This window comes from Gobio gobio (genome assembly GCF_949357685.1).
Source record: "Gobio gobio genome assembly, chromosome: 14".
Taxonomy (NCBI): Eukaryota; Metazoa; Chordata; class Actinopteri; order Cypriniformes; family Gobionidae; genus Gobio; species Gobio gobio.
Genome location: NC_137107.1, coordinates 46445869 through 46462892, shown reverse-complemented (window position 1 = coordinate 46462892; position 17024 = coordinate 46445869). Strand labels below are relative to the sequence as shown.

At 42.1% G+C, this 17024-nt stretch overlaps 1 protein-coding gene across 1 annotated transcript; it reads left to right on the top strand.

The window, feature by feature from the left end:
• Positions 1 to 7995: 7995 nt before the first annotated feature.
• LOC307137131 (general transcription factor II-I repeat domain-containing protein 2-like) lies at positions 7996 to 9486 on the top strand (the record flags this gene model as incomplete). The annotated part of the gene is made up of 1 exon (XM_079834613.1): positions 7996 to 9486. One exon carries the CDS (start codon positions 7996 to 7998, stop codon positions 9484 to 9486), a length of 1491 nt encoding a protein of 496 aa, XP_079690739.1.
• Between the last annotated feature and the right edge of the window lie 7538 nt (positions 9487 to 17024).

Below are 17024 nucleotides of genomic sequence, written 5' to 3'. Positions count from 1 at the left end.
TCCGCGTGTATGTCTACGCCGTGTGATTCCGCGTGTATGTCAACGCCGTGTGATTCCGCGTGTATGTCTACGCCGTGTGATTCCGCGTGTATGTCAACGGCGTGTGATTCCGCATGTATGTCAACGCGTGTGATTCCACGTGTATGTCAACGCCGTGTGATTCCGCGTGTATGTCTACGCCATGTGATTCCGCGTGTATGTCTACGCCGTGTGATTCCGCGTGTATGTCAACGCCGTGTGATTCCGCGTGTATGTCAACGCCGTGTGATTCCGCGTGTATGTCAACGCCGTGTAATTCCGCGTGTATGTCAACGCCGTGTGATTCCGCGTGTATGTCTACGCCGTGTGATTCCGCGTGTATGTCTACGCCGTGTGATTCCGCGTGTATGTCAACGCCGTGTGATTCCGCGTGTATGTCTACGCCGTGTGATTCCGCGTGTATGTCAACGCCGTGTGATTCCGCATGTATGTCTACGCCATGTGATTCCGCGTGTATGTCTACGCCGTGTGATTCCGCGTGTATGTCAACGGCGTGTGATTCCGCGTGTATGTCTACGCCGTGTGATTCCACGTGTATGTCAACGCCGTGTGATTCCGCGTGTATGTCAACGCCGTGTGATTCCGCGTGTATGTCTACGCCGTGTGATTCTGCATGTATGTGTACGCCGAAACGAACATCAACTCTGCGTGTATGTCTACGCTGTGTGATTCCGCGTGTATGTCAACGCCGTGTGATTCCGCGTGAATGTAAATGGATTTATAAACATACTAAATTATGCTTTTTTGAAAATGTAAAAATGCAGAATGTTTCTTGTGATGGGTAGGTTTAGGGGCAGGGGCAGTGTGTGTGTGTATGTGTGTTTGTGTGTGTGATGGGTTTAGGGGTAGGAGCAGTGTAGGGGGATAGAATGAAACGGCGTTGATAAAGGTGCTAAAAAGCGATTATGCGTCTTGAGAGCACGCCAAAATGGCATAGCGAATTGGCGTGTCATACATACGCTATTTCATGAGATCAGTCTGAAATATTTTTTAATCAATTTAAAATCAGTGTATCAAATACTTGTTGTTCCCACTAATATATATATATGGAGCTCAAACACTCGCCTGAGAGAAAGATAGCACATTTGTCTGGTCATAAAGAGAGGAATCCGGCAGCAAACAAGACACCAAGTGCGTCCCCGGTGTTACTACTTGAAGAAAGCACACATGAGAATACCGACTCTACATGAAGACTACAGAATCTAGCAAGCATGTTGGGTGTTGCCATCTACAAATATCTGCCAGTGGGGTCCTGTGCCCAATGAAAGCTTTACTTTGTCTGGTTTACTTTGTCTGGGTCATAAGTTGACCTCAGACAACAGTATAAAAAAAACGTAAAAGCCAGTTCATGACCCCTTTAACATTGACAGCCCTAATACACTCACCTAAAGGATTATTAGGAACACCTGTTCAATTTCTCATTAATGCAATTATCTAATCAACCAATCACATGGCAGTTGCATTCAATGCATTTAGGGGTGTGGTCCTGGTCAAGACAATCTCCTGAAGTCCAAAATGCATGTCATAATTGGAAAGAAAGGTGATTTATGATATCCACCCACAAGCTTTATTCACACATGAATGCTTAGGTGCACTACATCCATGGGCCTAAGGAAGGCGCACTCACAGACCAACCAGGCGGGCCCCAGCACATCATCACGGGCCCACCCCGGCCGGATGTAAGAAGCGCCTGGAGAGATGATGAAGAAGAGGAATGAGGGTCAAAGTATTTCTTAGCTAACCCATATGGAGAAGACCCAACATCAACGCTGACTGTGTCTTGTGATACACAGCTCCTACTTCTCCCGGGAGTCTGCCTCTCTGTGCCGAGAGGGCGTACGAGAGGCAATGCTGGCCCTCGGGCCCCGTCTCCGGTCCTCGGACCGTGACGCCTTCTGCCTGCCTGAGACCCGGATCTCAGTGGTATGCAGGTCCTCAGACGCTGCCAAATGCGCTTCAGCGATGCTGGCCCTCGGGCCCAGTCTCCACCTGTTGCGCAAACACCGCATCGGGAAAACATCCCCTGATCGAGATCCCTCAGCAAACCTGCCTGGTGCGCATGAAACACTGCCATGGTTTAAGAAGTAGCACCGGGCTGACCTGCTGCCATGTATGTCCTGCCATTAAAGCGACACATCGTTTAGGAGGCAGGGTTGGAGCTCTCAGCTTCCCAGATGCAAACATCCAGTCAATCGGAGGCGACGACACATGCCCATATTCTCCTATCCTCCCGCCATCAGCGACATACGCTGATGTCATACCGCTGATGACAGTGAATATGAGACGAATATAGGTTATTCCATGCCCTCTCGATGTAAATAGGAAGATCAGGAAGGAATGAAAGCCCAACTGAGCCAATGATTTATGGCTGAGGAAAAATCGATCGTTTAGTCCAATACGAACGATCTCTCCTCTAACGCGCCAACATGGTGGCCGCAGCCCACCTGCAGCGCGTTTTATAACATTCAACGGCTCAGCATACAGGGTCGGAATGGCTGAGAAGATTAATCCCCCTTCTCACAGCCATCCCTAGAGCACTGGCAGATAAGTCTCGTCAGCCGCCAGATCGTCAGAGGGAAGAAAGCCTTTCCATGACGATTTCAGCGAGCTCTATCCGAGAAACCCGTGACGTGCGTCCGCGCTCAGCCTCGGCATGAGCGGGGACCGCATCATTAGTCTCTGATGCCAAGCCCTCTTCCCTCGTGAAGAAAACCAGACGAGAGTAGAGCGATTTCAGATTGACAAACGCTCAAATTATACAAACAGAGCTGTAACTCAATAAGAGCTGACTGTGCATGCTCTTGATCCCAGGCAAAAAACACACGACTCATGTGTATATAATAATGAATTTGGAATACCTTAACTCGTTTAAGCATTCAGACAGAACAGTCCCTGAAGACGAAAAAGTGGTGACATGTTTGCAAGGCGCCCTTATATACTTCCTGGTCGCACCTTGATGACATCATAGGCTTTCACCGGTCAACAGGATTGCTGTGATTCGATAGTAGTTCAGACACCTGTCGCGCTGGGGGTGTTCCCCGTAGCGTCTTTCTGATGCAGCGCAAGTTCCCTTATGAAAGGGAACTGTTTTCTGTTACTAATGTATGTTATTTATTGTAGTTTTGATCAGGCTTACTCTGTACTGTCCCAGAATGTTCTGGTGGACTAACACTGGTATCTCTCATTCATAGATCACAGTTGTGTTTTTGACTGCAAACGGTGAAGACATCTCCAGTGAGATCTTCCCCACTGATGGATCAAACTTGTCCAGTAACTTGTTTAATAACAGAGATGAAAAATAATTTACTATATTTTCTCAATGTGCTGTTGGTTCTTCCTATCGACTCCTATGTGATATGGTTTATAGTGACGGGCAATGGACTTGCGGCAGAGTTCTTCAGTCTGAACCTCGCTGTCTTTGAGATAATCTTATCTGTGGGATTTGTTTTTATTTTTCTCTCTTATGAATTTGAATATCTCTGGACAGTTGTGGAAGTTTTAAGTCAAGTCAAGTCAACTTTATTTATATAGCGCTTTTAACAATGCAGATTGTTTCAAAGCAGCTTTACAGTGTTAAACAGGAAAATAATGCAGCATAATTTTATTCAGCTGTTTAGCCATTCTGGAGAAAAAATGTCATCAGTTCATTTAAATTATCATACAGTGACAGTGTGGGCTTTAGATCAGTAATTAGAGCAGTAATTTAGTTTAAATTGTTAATTTAGTTTAAAAATTAGATTTATTTCGATATTTAGTTGAAAAATTTAGTGTCCCCAACTGAGCACGCCAAGCCAGAGGCAACAGTGGCAATGAAACCAAAACCCCATCAGGTGACCTAATGGAGAAAAATAAACCTTGGGAGAAACCAGGCTCAGTCGGCGTGCTCAGTTTAGATGGACTGGCCATCCTCTGTTTCAGTGTCTGATCTGTGTTGAGCGTTAACTGGTTCATCCTGTAACCTTTCTGAAGTTCAAACCTCTCAGATATAAAGTGATCTGCTCTGTTATTGTCTGGATGGCAAGTTTTGGCTCCGGTGGAATCATTGTCATTTTTTTCATGTTCCAGCCCATGCTGTACAGTTTTTTTTTTTTTTTTTGCACAGTTCTTGCTCTTCTTCGCTGTTGAGTTGTTCTGTTGTATGGCTGTTCTCAGAGCTCTGAAGCAGTCAGGACCAGGAGAGAGAGCGAGAGACCGAGAGGAGGGAAACCACATGAAGAGAAGAGCGTTTTATCTCATTCTAATAACTACTGGGGCCATGCTTATATTCTATGCTCCCTATTCAATCTTGTTAGCTCTTTTTATGACCGTAGACAGTGACAACACACTCTTGTCTATTATTAGCTCCCTTTTTTTAACTTTGTCTGGTTTGATGAATCCACTTTTCTTTCTTTATAGAATGGGGAAACTGCCCTTCATAAATAATCAATAATTCTACTTTAATCCTCATTATGAAGTCTCTATAACTGATCTATCATCCTGCTGAATTATACAAATATAAAGTTTTTTAGGGGAGAGCGGGGCACAACCTAACGCTTTTTGACTTTCTTAGTTTGTGTAAATCTACTTGGAGTTCAGAGCATGTATTTTTTCCTGCACTATTTTCACACGTCTAGTAAAATTATGTGGTTTTGTTTCATTAATACAGACAGTGTATACTTTTTTCTTGATTTACCCTAAAAGAATGTGACAACATGCCCCATAGGTGGGGTAGATTGTAACATGACCAAATGACAGCTTAAAATGCTACCTGATATAAAAATAAAAAAATATCCACGACAAACAAAAATATTTTGTCAATAAAATACAATTATTAACTTTTTTAAAATAAAATAATGGAATTGTTTTATCATTGAAAATATCCTTTTTTCAGTTCATTGTCTGGTTTTGTCTGTGCATGAGCACACTGTTTCACATGTTGGCTTGTAATTGGTATCTTATTATCAAAACCCTGAGTTATCTTCATCTTCCTAGAACCTTCCTAGAGTGTTACAGTTATATAGATAATACCTCACCTAAATCTAAACTTATCCATAACTATAAATGCAACACTGTAAGTTAAATGTAAAGAGTATACCTGGAAACTACTTGAGTAAAAGTACAGAGTATCTGATTTTAATACTTAAGTATTTGAATATACCGAATGTAGGCTCAAATATGCACTAACCCTCAATACTTAAGATGCATGCCAGTGAAAATAAGAAACACTTGATTTCACGAGTTAACACTTACATATAATTTATGGAGAGTAGATTTAAATGCGTATTTGGCGTGCTGTCTGAGGGGAGGGCTTCGAGCTCGGAATTTGGCCCGAACCCAGAGTACCCCCCCCCCCCAAAATGCTAGAGAGCATAGGACAGCCGCCTGGCTAAATACCCCCCAAAGAGTGCCGAGCTTGGCGGGCTGGCATTCGTGGAGGGGCCTGGTTGCTTGACCAAGAAGGCCCCTGTGAGTTTGTGGCGCCTCATGCTGGGGAGATTTAGCCTGGTTTTACCAGACTCTCGTACATTTCATTTGTACATAGAGTCTGGCCACTCTCCATTGACAAGCGTTTACTTCCTTGAAGGCGGGTCCTCTGTTGAAGTTTAAAACTATTGGATCTGCCAAGAGTCACTCTGAATCTGCCTAACCAATCGCTAACGTTTGGTCGTGATGTATGTTACGCGCCGTTCGCCTTTGATTCTCACATTAACTGAGCACACCACCTCAGTGTCAGCGATAAAACCTCGTGCATTCGGATTGTTATTTATTCACGGTGGAGAGGAGAGTTTTGTGATCGGAACGCGCTGCTCTCGTGGTGCATATCTCGTGCAATCATAACATGATTGTATATGCTGTAAATAAAATGTCATATGCTTGGTATGATAAGAATAAATGCTGCCGTGAATAACAGCCCAATTCAAATGTTTACGTGCTTTTCTTCTTTGAGCGGTGATGAAATATTTTGCTCTTGTAAACACTTGCTAGTATTTAAAGAAGTACAAGTCTAGAAATGCAAATTACAGCTCACGCAACCGCACAGTGCTCTGAAGGGGTCTATAAAGGATATAAACAGTGAATTTTGAAGTGATATATTCTTGAAAACTCAGAGATGTGGATTCGGACAGCAATTACATTACCACACGACCTTGGTGTTTGTCAAAAGCAGTCGATAATTGAGCCTGGGTTTTTCTCGAGGGTGGTGGGAGACGGACGGCTTCAGCAACTCCTTCACCACTAACGGAGCGAGCTGAAAAATACTTTTCCCGGACCACAGCATCAGCAGTACAGCAGTGATTGTTCTTGCTCCGTGTAACGGGAGTTCGTTTGTTCAGGGAAGAAGGAGGCGGGAACCAGCGAACGTTTAACAACTTTTAATCAAATAATAAACACAAAATGAAAGTAAAAGTGGCGGCCCCTCACGGACTGCCGCGCACAAACATAACAAAACACAACTTAAAATCCAGGCCTGGTCTTCTCTCGTCCTTCACCGGTGTCGCTCGTCCTTATATGCCACCGTGCTCCCTCATGAGAGGACTCGAGACCGATGTGTCTCAATCACACTCACCGGTCTCGCTCGCTCGTCCACCTCGCCACACTTTTAACTTCTGGACATTCGTCAGCGCTGCCACACACTCGCATCTTTCTCCGCCGCCATTACTGAACTACAACTCAAACTAGCGCACAACATCAACGTCATCGCTCTCAGCCACTCCCTCTGTTCGCTGATTGGACCGGTAAAAATTGTTCTGGCGAAAACCTAAGCATATCTACGTCCCAGACGTAGTACTGAAGGAAAATGAAAATTGAGCGGAAGTACGTAGGAGGGCGGAGCCAGGCTAGGGGAGATTTGCCTGAAAGAGAAAACAGGAAAGGAGAAACATGGGAAAGACAATAAAAAACACTTCCTCACTGCGTGGAAACTTTCCACTCTTGCAAGGATTAGAATGTAGAATGTGCAAGTAGGAAAATAAGATGGCAAGAGCACTATTAGTGTTGAAATGATGGCAAGGAGAATATAAATGGTTAAAGAAAGAATTGTTAAGGAAGAAACTGAAGAGAAAAAAACCTAAAGAGAAAGAACTTCTGTACCTTCTATTTGTGCAAGAATTTAAATGAGAAAAATTACAATGCCCAGTTAAATGATTAACCTGATTGTTGTAACTTGAATAGGCTGAATTCAGGCAAGGCCTAATAATTTACATTTCATTGATCTCTAACCCAATGAGAAAGGGGAGGTACAAGTTTTCCATTGCAATGAAACTCGCAAGTGTTAGCGAATTCCTCTCTGGGAGCGGCAGATTACATGGGACCTTATGGGGAAGTCATTTTACTGGGAAAGTAATGAAAGTTGTGTGTTATATTAACTTAAGGCGTTCACTCTACAGGGGTCACACAGAGATCCAAATGGTCAAGAGTTCAATTGACACCATAAACACCTGGTGACCTGATGCTCTAAACACAGATCTGACTTGTATAAACAGCATCATTTAAAGAAATTGCCCCAGGGGACCTGGGTGTGATAAAAATCGCAATACAGCAGATTGTGTAAACACAACTGCAACAGCAACTTAAGGTGCAACTGGTCTGACTGCATTTACACAGTCAGATCTGACCATTATAAATCAGTTTATATGACCTTTTTCTTCACAGAAACATGATCATGATAATGATACATGTCTTTGTAAACTACAATAAATTTTCTCATAATGGCATAAAACCGTAACAGGTTAAAGCAGACATGGGCAAACTACGGCCCGCGGGCCACATACGGCCCGTTAGGCTTTTTAATCCGGCCCGCCGAACTTGTCCAAATTATAGTAAAAATTCCTTTTTTCCCCCTTTCCCTGCAATGCCCACGTTTCCCCAATAGATGGCGCACTCAAAACACATTGACCGTTATTGGAGTGACGCGTATTTCTCTTTATTTCACTTTAATTTTCACTTCGTTTCACGTCACCATTAAGCCCTTCTGTGAAAATGAGCGGACCAAAGAGAAGGAAAGTGGACAGCGAATGCCGAGTGTTTAATAAGGAGTGGACAACAAAATACTTCTTCACTGAAGTCCGATCAACGGCTGTATGTCTGATATGCCAAGAAGCTGTTGCGGTTTTCAAAGAGTATAATATCAGCCGTCACTTTGCCACGAAGCATGCAAAATATGCTAGCAAGCAGTCAACACAAGAACGGGCGGCTACTGCTCAGAGGTTGGCAGCTAATTTACAGAGTCAACAGAACTTTTTTCACCGACAAACTGCAATTCAAGAGTCAAGTACCAAGGCAAGTTATTTGCTGGCATTCAAATTAGCAAAGGCTAGCAAGCCTTTCTCCGAAGGCGAGTTTTTGAAAGAGTGCATGGTAGAGACAGCAGGTCTCTTGTGTCCGGAGAGCAAAGCCAAGTTTGAAAAAATCAGTTTAGCACTCAGGACAGTGACTCGCCGCGTGGAACTGATTGACGAAGATATAGTCAGCGAGTTAAACAAAAAGGCGGAGTCCTTTAAGTTATATTCACTAGCACTGGATGAAAGTAACGACATAAAAGACACTGCTCAGCTCCTAATTTATATCCGAGGGATTAACGAAAGTTTTGAGATAACGGAGGAGCTTTTGAGCATGGAATCACTGAAAGGGAAAACGCGAGGAGAGGACTTATATGAACAGGTGTCTGCTGTCATCGAGAGAATGAAGCTACCTTGGAGTAAACTTGCCAATGTCACCACGGATGGATCGCCAAATTTAACTGGAAAAAACATCGGGCTGCTGAAAAGAATCCAGGATAAAGTGAAAGAAGAAAACCCTGACCAGGATGTTATTTTACTTCACTGCATCATTCATCAGGAGTCTCTGTGTAAGTCTGTATTGCAGCTTAATCACGTCGTGGATCCAGTTGTAAAACTTGTTAACTTCATACGAGCAAGGGGACTTAATCATCGTCAGTTCATTACGTTCCTGGAAGAAACTAATGCGGATCACCAGGACCTACTTTACCACTCTCGCGTCCGCTGGTTAAGTTTCGGGAAAGTGTTTCAACGAGTCTGGGAGCTCAAAGACGAGATTCGCTCATTTTTTAATTTAATGGGGAAATCCGAAGAATTCCCCGAGCTGAGCGACACAAACTGGCTTTGTGACTTTGCGTTTGCTGTGGACATATTTTCACACATGAATGAGCTGAACGTGAAGCTACAGGGGAAAGATCAGTTTGCGCACGACATGTACACAAATGTGAGAGCCTTCAAATCCAAGCTGGTTTTATTCTCCAGGCAAATGTCAAACAAATCTTTCGCACATTTCCCCACACTAGCCGTGCAGAAAGAGGCCGCCCGAAATGCGAAGAAATACTGCAAATCACTGGACGATCTGCACAGAGAATTTTGCCGTCAGTTCTGTGATTTTGAAAAAATTGACAAGTCACTTCAACTGGTGTCCTGTCCCCTGTCACAAGACCCCGAATCAGCACCGCAGGAGCTGTAATTGGAACTGATCGATCTTCAGTCTGACTCCGTCTCAAAGGAGAAGTTCAAGTCTCTTAAACTGAATGACTTTTACGCTTCACTTAACGAGACCACGTTTCCAAACCTCCGGAGGACGGCGCAGAAGATGCTGGTGTTGTTTGGCTCGACATACGTGTGTGAGCAGACGTTTAGCGTCATGAAAATCAACAAAGCCCATCACAGATCCAAGTTAACTGACCAACACCTCAGATCTGTCGTGAGAATTGCCACAACAAAACTAACTCCAGACTTTGATGCACTGGCAAAAAAGGGAGACCAACAACACTGTTCCCACTGAAATGATGAGTTTTTCTGCTGTGTTATGAAAAAATGCATATGGAAAGTTTGGAAGTGCGTCTTTTAATTAAGAGCAATGCGCATTTACGCACAGCAGCGGTACAGTAGCTTAATTAAAACGCCGCACATCGCTCTTAATTTAAATTTAAATTTTCAGCTGCAGGTAGGATATTTAATACAGCCTATGTCTGTGTGCTTGGCAACGATACACGTGTACTGTTTGCGCGTGAAGGCGAGGGCGTCCGTGGCGAGTTTGTAGAGCGCGCGGTCAGGACAATCCATCCATGATTTTGCGGAGTTTAACACAAGTAGATATTATTGAGCTTGAGTATTTCGTTGTGTAATAATATGTTTTGAATGTTGAAAGTGATTCCATTTTTCAATAAATGTTAATTTCTTTAACTTTGCACCTTCGATTGAAACTTATTAAAAACAGACGCAATCTTGATAAATCACAGTGCGTATGTTATTTTAATCTATTTACATTTCTTCCTCCCAGTATCTGCGAAATAGTATGTAAATGCCATATCTTGCATATTCCTTGAGACACATTTATTAACTGATAAGGGCTATTTTTCGCATTTGAAAGACAGTTAATAAATTGGGTTGTAGTGTTCTTACTGTGCTATGAGGTTTGCACACACTACATTTAATGCTTTAGTATATCCGGCCCAAACACTCCCTCCAAATGCTCCTGGCCCGGCCCCTCTGTCAAATTTTAGAACCCATTGTGGCCCGCGAGTCAAAAAGTTTGCCCACCCCTGGGTTAAAGCCATCTACAACAACTATCTGGCTAAGACCAGTAAAGGAAAAATAAGATAGCACCATCTATCTTAATTAAATTTGTGTAAAGGTTCAATATTAAACTGTATTTCGCTCTGTGCTTTTCCTTTCAGGTGAATGGCTACCACCCTTCAGATCCAGATTCCACTGGGTCTGAAGCCAGGGAACACACACACAACTTAACATCTAGGAGATGGGAGTGAAGAGACTTCATGAAGCCATTCACACCTCACAGCACACATAGTTAAATGGCTTCCCAGTATAAAAACTGGAATAAAATTATACAACACAAATTATGGTAGGATAGACACCACCCATCTCCAGTGTTGTGCCAGTTCACAGCTTTTCTGAACTAGTTCAAGTTCAGTTCATACATGCTCAAAGTGAACAGTTCACGTTCAAAGTTCACAATTTTAATTCTGAACTAGTTCAAAGTTCAGTTCATTTTACTTTTTTCGTGAGATATTCAAATAAATACTTTTTTTCACACTACGAGCTAGAAATCACTATACGTTCTTTGAAGCTGCTCATTGTAGACATTTGCTCATGACACTGCAATTGTCGGTGTCGGTGTCCGTCTCCGTGCCATCACTTCCACTAGCCATTTTTTTTTAAATTGCAGCGCTTTCTCTCACTCTCGTCTTTGGTCTGTCTCTCTCTCTCTCTCTCTCTCTCTCGCTCCTCTAGCCCTCCGCGCTCTCGTCGTTGCCTGCTACGCGGCGTTGCTATGCCTACCCCGCTCTGCTGCAATTCATCACGGGTAACGTTGTGCGGAAGCCAGTATGCTATTCAACTATTCTCAGCCGGACACTACGTTGCCCGCAATGCATTGCGCACACAATGTCAAAACCATTTCTGTCTGGTGATACATGATTTAAGCGGCACCAGCGAGAATACAGGAGGGAGGAACTTTCTCTCGTTGCGTTTCAAAAGAGAAAACAGATGTCACTCAGTTTTCAATGGAAAACAAATTCCAACGTTCATTTACAGTGATGTCTGCCGTTCATGACACGTAATGTGAACTAATTCACGTTCAAGTTCTTTATTTAAAAAGGTGTTGCGTTCAGTTCAACGTTCACGAAAAAATGAGTGTGTTCAATGAACGCGTTCTTTTGAACTCGTTCACGCACAACACTGCCCATCTCCTATACACATACACACATACATACACAACACATCTCCTTAATTCTATCACCGCACAACATATTTTTCCTGGCATAGATCATGGGACTATCCAGGCCAAAATCATACACATAATGCAAATTTATCATACACTATTAATCTTCATACATACAGGACAAAATGAATTCTTTTCATAATTCCCTTTTTATTTGGTTTGAAAATTTTTATTTTCATAATTCCCTTTTTATTTTGGTTTGAACAATTTTACGGCTTATAGCCATTTCAACTTCCTGTATGTAAACACTACAAGATGCATAAAACATGTGCATCGCTTTGTCACACATTAATTAATGGACAATTAATTGTTCAGTAAACTGATGGACAAAATGTTTAATATGTCCAGTCCTTAGCATTGTTGAAAACTGGAAGGGCCCCTAGTTTCCAACATATGACTAATGACAATACAAATATATCTAAAGACTTAGATCTGGGATGCAGGCATTTCCATAAATTAAGTAAACAATTCTCAGTCAGACCTGCATCATTAAGTGTGACTTAGATCTTAGAGCCTGTACATCAAATGCGCAGAAGATGAGTGCCAAAGTTTAACTAAAGATTTTAAATCTCTTTTTTGTAAATCTCATTCTCTAAGTAATCCGATTGAAACATAAGAATTCAATAATGATTTGCATTTAAAACAACTGATATAAACATTTTTATAATGGCAATTATTCAATTGTGTATTTCCATGTTTAATTATGTGATATATTTTAATTATGCATACTGCTGGTAAATATACTGTTCTATTGACAGTTTTGATATCCTTCCTTCAATTCATCCAGACCATGTTTAAATTCCACTTCCATATCTCTAGTGGTATTGAAGAATCTGGCGATCAAATGAGATTTGCTCACTAAATATATGACACTGAGAAATGAGACCGTTTTTACCACTCGCACTTCTGACAGGAGTTTATCATGTGTTGTTATTTTGATGTTCTTGTGATTATTCAACAACTTTTTTTTTTCCATCTGACAATAACCACAAAGTCATCGATGTTCAATTATTGCATGGTTATTCAGAATTTGTTCAGGTGTCTAGCACACGATGGAGCATCATCAGTGAAATGATTCGTTCACCCATGGAGATCTGACCTGCCCGGCAAACCAAACCTTCTGCTTGAAGGTGACCGAGGATTTCTCAAAGGGTCAGCTATTAATAAGTATCCTGGGGAGGACACAGATGTTTCCTCAAAGTGTAAAGACACTTTCCACTGACACTTTCTGCTCATGCTGACTAATGCAACTGACTTGGGACAACAAGTCATTCTACAGACCCTCACAATCATTGGCAGGTGGAAACAAACCTGACCAACGGGATAACAGATATCCTGCCTAATTGCTACAGCATCCAATCAGCACAGTACGCCTACACCTAAAGGGACTGTGCCGCTGAGCTGTATTTCAGCAGTGTTTTCATCTTCATGTTCAGCCTGTCTTAATGTTGTTATTTCAGGTGACTACTTGACTCTGGCACCCATTGACTTGTGCTGTTAACTCAAGGATCAGCACCATGAACACTTCGGAAAGGACATCCAAAATATGGAAATAAGGAATGTCCAAGTATGTCCCCTTGGGAACTAATCTGAATTTGTCCCAATGGGCCAGGGGCCGTCTGTAAGGATCGGTTTTGGTGCCAAGACAAAAGCTGAGATACACACCCCAGCAATTGAACAATAAAAGTCACTAATCTTGAGAGAAGATCTCACAGAAACTGTGACAACACCCTGACAAACATTTCTCCCCCCTCCCCATTTTGCCCTCTCCTTGCCCTGTGTTCAAGTCACCAAATGCAGATATACCAGTGATGATGTATCTTGTAAATCTATTGTTTTATCCCTTTCATGTTTGATGTCTTTTTAAAGGTCTCGGTGCGAATGGTAAAATGGTCTCAGTTTCACTGCAGTCACTAGTAGTATTAGAAAGATTGAAAACTAATGAGAATTCTGTTCTCCTTTTTGAGTAGTCTCTTCAAAGATATCTGATCCACTCCCTCAAAACCAGGTGTTTGTGTTGCAAATATTTACAACCCTTTTGTTCTAGTTGGAGTATTTAAGGGAGGGTAACCAAACTGAGGGGGGAACATTCTGTAGTCAGAACCCCCATGTCTTTCAGACACTGACCCAAACTGCATGTATTGTGCCAGACATGATGACACTTTGCGATTGTGTTTATGTTTTTACGCTGATCAGTTGTGTACCATGGATTCTTGCTTAATTATTTTCTTGTCTGGCCAAAATATATGTTAATCTTGATTTATCTTGTATAATTCTGAAATAATTATTTTAGTATGGATCGATGTATACTTCTTTATTAAAGCAAAATCTAGGGTTATGATAGATCACACCGTTGACGCCACTACTGAAGCATGGAGCGCAGAGTGCACGATAATCCGATTTCTGACTATTCCTGTATTAGCACTTTGCAGTTGCAGTGGCTTTCGTGGGTATTACTAAAATTACACTTTTTGTTGAGTGAGCATGTGCAACCACTTAAAGGTAAAATATCCACTCTGCATCCTCTGACTAATATCAGAAGTAAGCGTTTTGTGCTCGTGAACGCGCGGTCCATACGCATTTGTTTCTGTGCGATATCGGGTCTCTTGATGAACAAATTTGAAAACTAGGAAGATACTAAGAAAATCAACGATCTAAATTAAATCGCAACTAATCGTAAAATCAGCTGATAAATTCTAAACGTAACACTTTATGGAGTCACATAAAATTGGAGTCAGATAAAATTATTAATGGAGTCAGATTTAAAATGAGATATCAATAAATTAAGAGAACTTCACCAAAATGCTGAAAAGGCTTACACGCAGAATTCCTTTTGACCAAGCCGTTAGAATCTGTTTTTTGGGCTAATGGATTGAAGTTTACAGGACCATCCCAGAAAGCCAGACCCAGTTTTCCAGCCTGTCAAGAAGTATGTTGTGGTCAACAGTGTCGAATGTAGAACTGAGGTCAAGTAGTACCAGCACTGATAATTTACCTGTATCAGTATTTAAGCAAATATCATTTATTATCTTTATGAGCACTGTCTCTGTGCTATGATGCGGTCGGAAACCAGATTGAAAATTGTCAAAGTATCCGTTTGAGCTCAAGAATTTGTTCAGCTGATTGAAAACAGCTTTTTCAATGATCTTGCCTATGAAGGGGAGAATTGAGATTGGCCTGTAGTTGCTCAAAATAGTCTTATCTAGATTGTTCTTTTTCAGGAGGGGCTTAACTACTGCAGTTTTAAGGGAGTTTGGAAAAGTCCCAGAAAGAAGTGAGGCGTTTACCACTTCTATGAGATCTGCTTCTAAACAGTTACAGTGAGGAAAATAAGTATTTGAACACCCTGCTATTTTGCAAGTTCTCCCACTTAGAAATCATGGAGGGGTCTGAAATTGTCATCGTAGGTGCATGTCCACTGTGAGAGACATAATTTTAAAAAAAAATCCAGAAATCACAATGTATGATTTTTTAACTATTTATTTGTATGATACAGCTGCAAATAAGTATTTAAAAACCTGAGAAAATCAATGTTAATATTTGGTACAGTAGCCTTTGTTTGCAATTGCAGAGGTCAAACGTTTCCTGTAGTTTTTCACCAGGTTTGCACACACTGCAGGAGGGATTTTGGCCCACTCCTCCACACAGATCTTCTCTAGATCAGTCAGGTTTCTGGCCTGTCGCTGAGAAACACGGAGTTTGAGCTCCTCCAAATATTCTCTATTGGGTTTAGGTCTGGAGACTGGCTAGGCCACGCCAGAACCTTGAAATGCTTCTTACAGAGCCACTCCTTGGTTATCCTGGCTGTGTGCTTCGGGTCATTGTCATGTTGAAAGACCCAGCCTCGACCCATCTTCAATGCTCTAACGGAGGGAAGGAGGTTGTTCCCCAAAATCTTGCAATACATGGCCCCGGTCATCCTCTCCTTAATACAGTGCAGTCGCCCTGTCCCATGTGCAACACCCCCAAAGCATGATGCTACCACCCCCATGCTTCACAGTAGGGATGGTGTTCTTGGGATGGTACTCATCATTCTTCTTCCTCCAAACACATTTAGTGGAATTATGACCAAAAAGTTCTATTTTGGTCTCATCTGACCACATGACTTTCTCCCATGACTCCTCTGGATCATCTAAATGGTCATTGGCAAACTTAAGACGGGCCTGGACATGTGCTGGTTTAAGCAGGGGAACCTACCGTGCCATGCATGATTTCAAACCATGACGTCTTAGTGTATTACCAACAGTAACCTTGGAAACGGTGGTCCCAGCTCTTTTCAGGTCATTGACCAGCTCCTCCCGTGTAGTTCTGGGCTGATTTCTCACCTTTCTTAGGATCATTGAGACCCCACGAGGTGAGATCTCACATGGAGCCCCAGTCCGAGGGAGATTGAAATGGATTGTATGGGGTGGACAGGTGTCTTTATGCAGCTAACGACCTCAAACAGGTGCATCTAATTTAGGATAATAAATGGAGTGGAGGTGGACATTTTAAAGGCAGACTAACAGGTCTTTGAGGGTCAGAATTCTAGCTGATAGACAGGTGTTCAAAATTCAAATACTTATTTGCAGCTGTATCCAGGGGCGTAAATTTCATCTAACAGTTGGGGGGGACGATAAACATGACATTTCTCAAGAGCAATTTTTGAAGGGGACACAAATAATACAGCCAAAATCGTACTTGTAATGTACTGGACTAAAAATGTTTCTAAACTTAAACGCATTTTTTGTCCCGTTTGCTTTTGTATTGTTTTACTACTTAGACATTTATTTTAAGTATATATCATTATATTATTTACAATACTCAGCATGGTTTTTAGGGGGGGACAGCCCTCAGATTGGGGGGGTCCTGTCCCCCCCGTGATTTACGCCCCTGGCTGTATCATACAAATAAATAGCTAAAAAATCATACATTGTGATTTCTGGATTTTGTTTTTAGATTATGTCTCTCACAGTGGACATGCACCTACGATGACAATTTCAGACCCCTCCATGATTTCTAAGTGGGAGAACTTGCAAAATAGCAGGGTGTTCAAATACTTATTTTCCTCACTGAAACACTTTTGAAAAAAGAAGTGGGGAGTGTGTCAAGGGCGCAGGTTGATGTTTTAAGGTGCTGTACCGTTTCTTCTAAAATATTACAGTTGATTGCTTCGAAATCAGACATGGTGGCTAATTTCTTAAATTGTGGAGTCTTTCTGACCTCAACATAGCATGAAAACATACTGATCGCCTTTCTGATATTATTGATCTTCTCAGAAA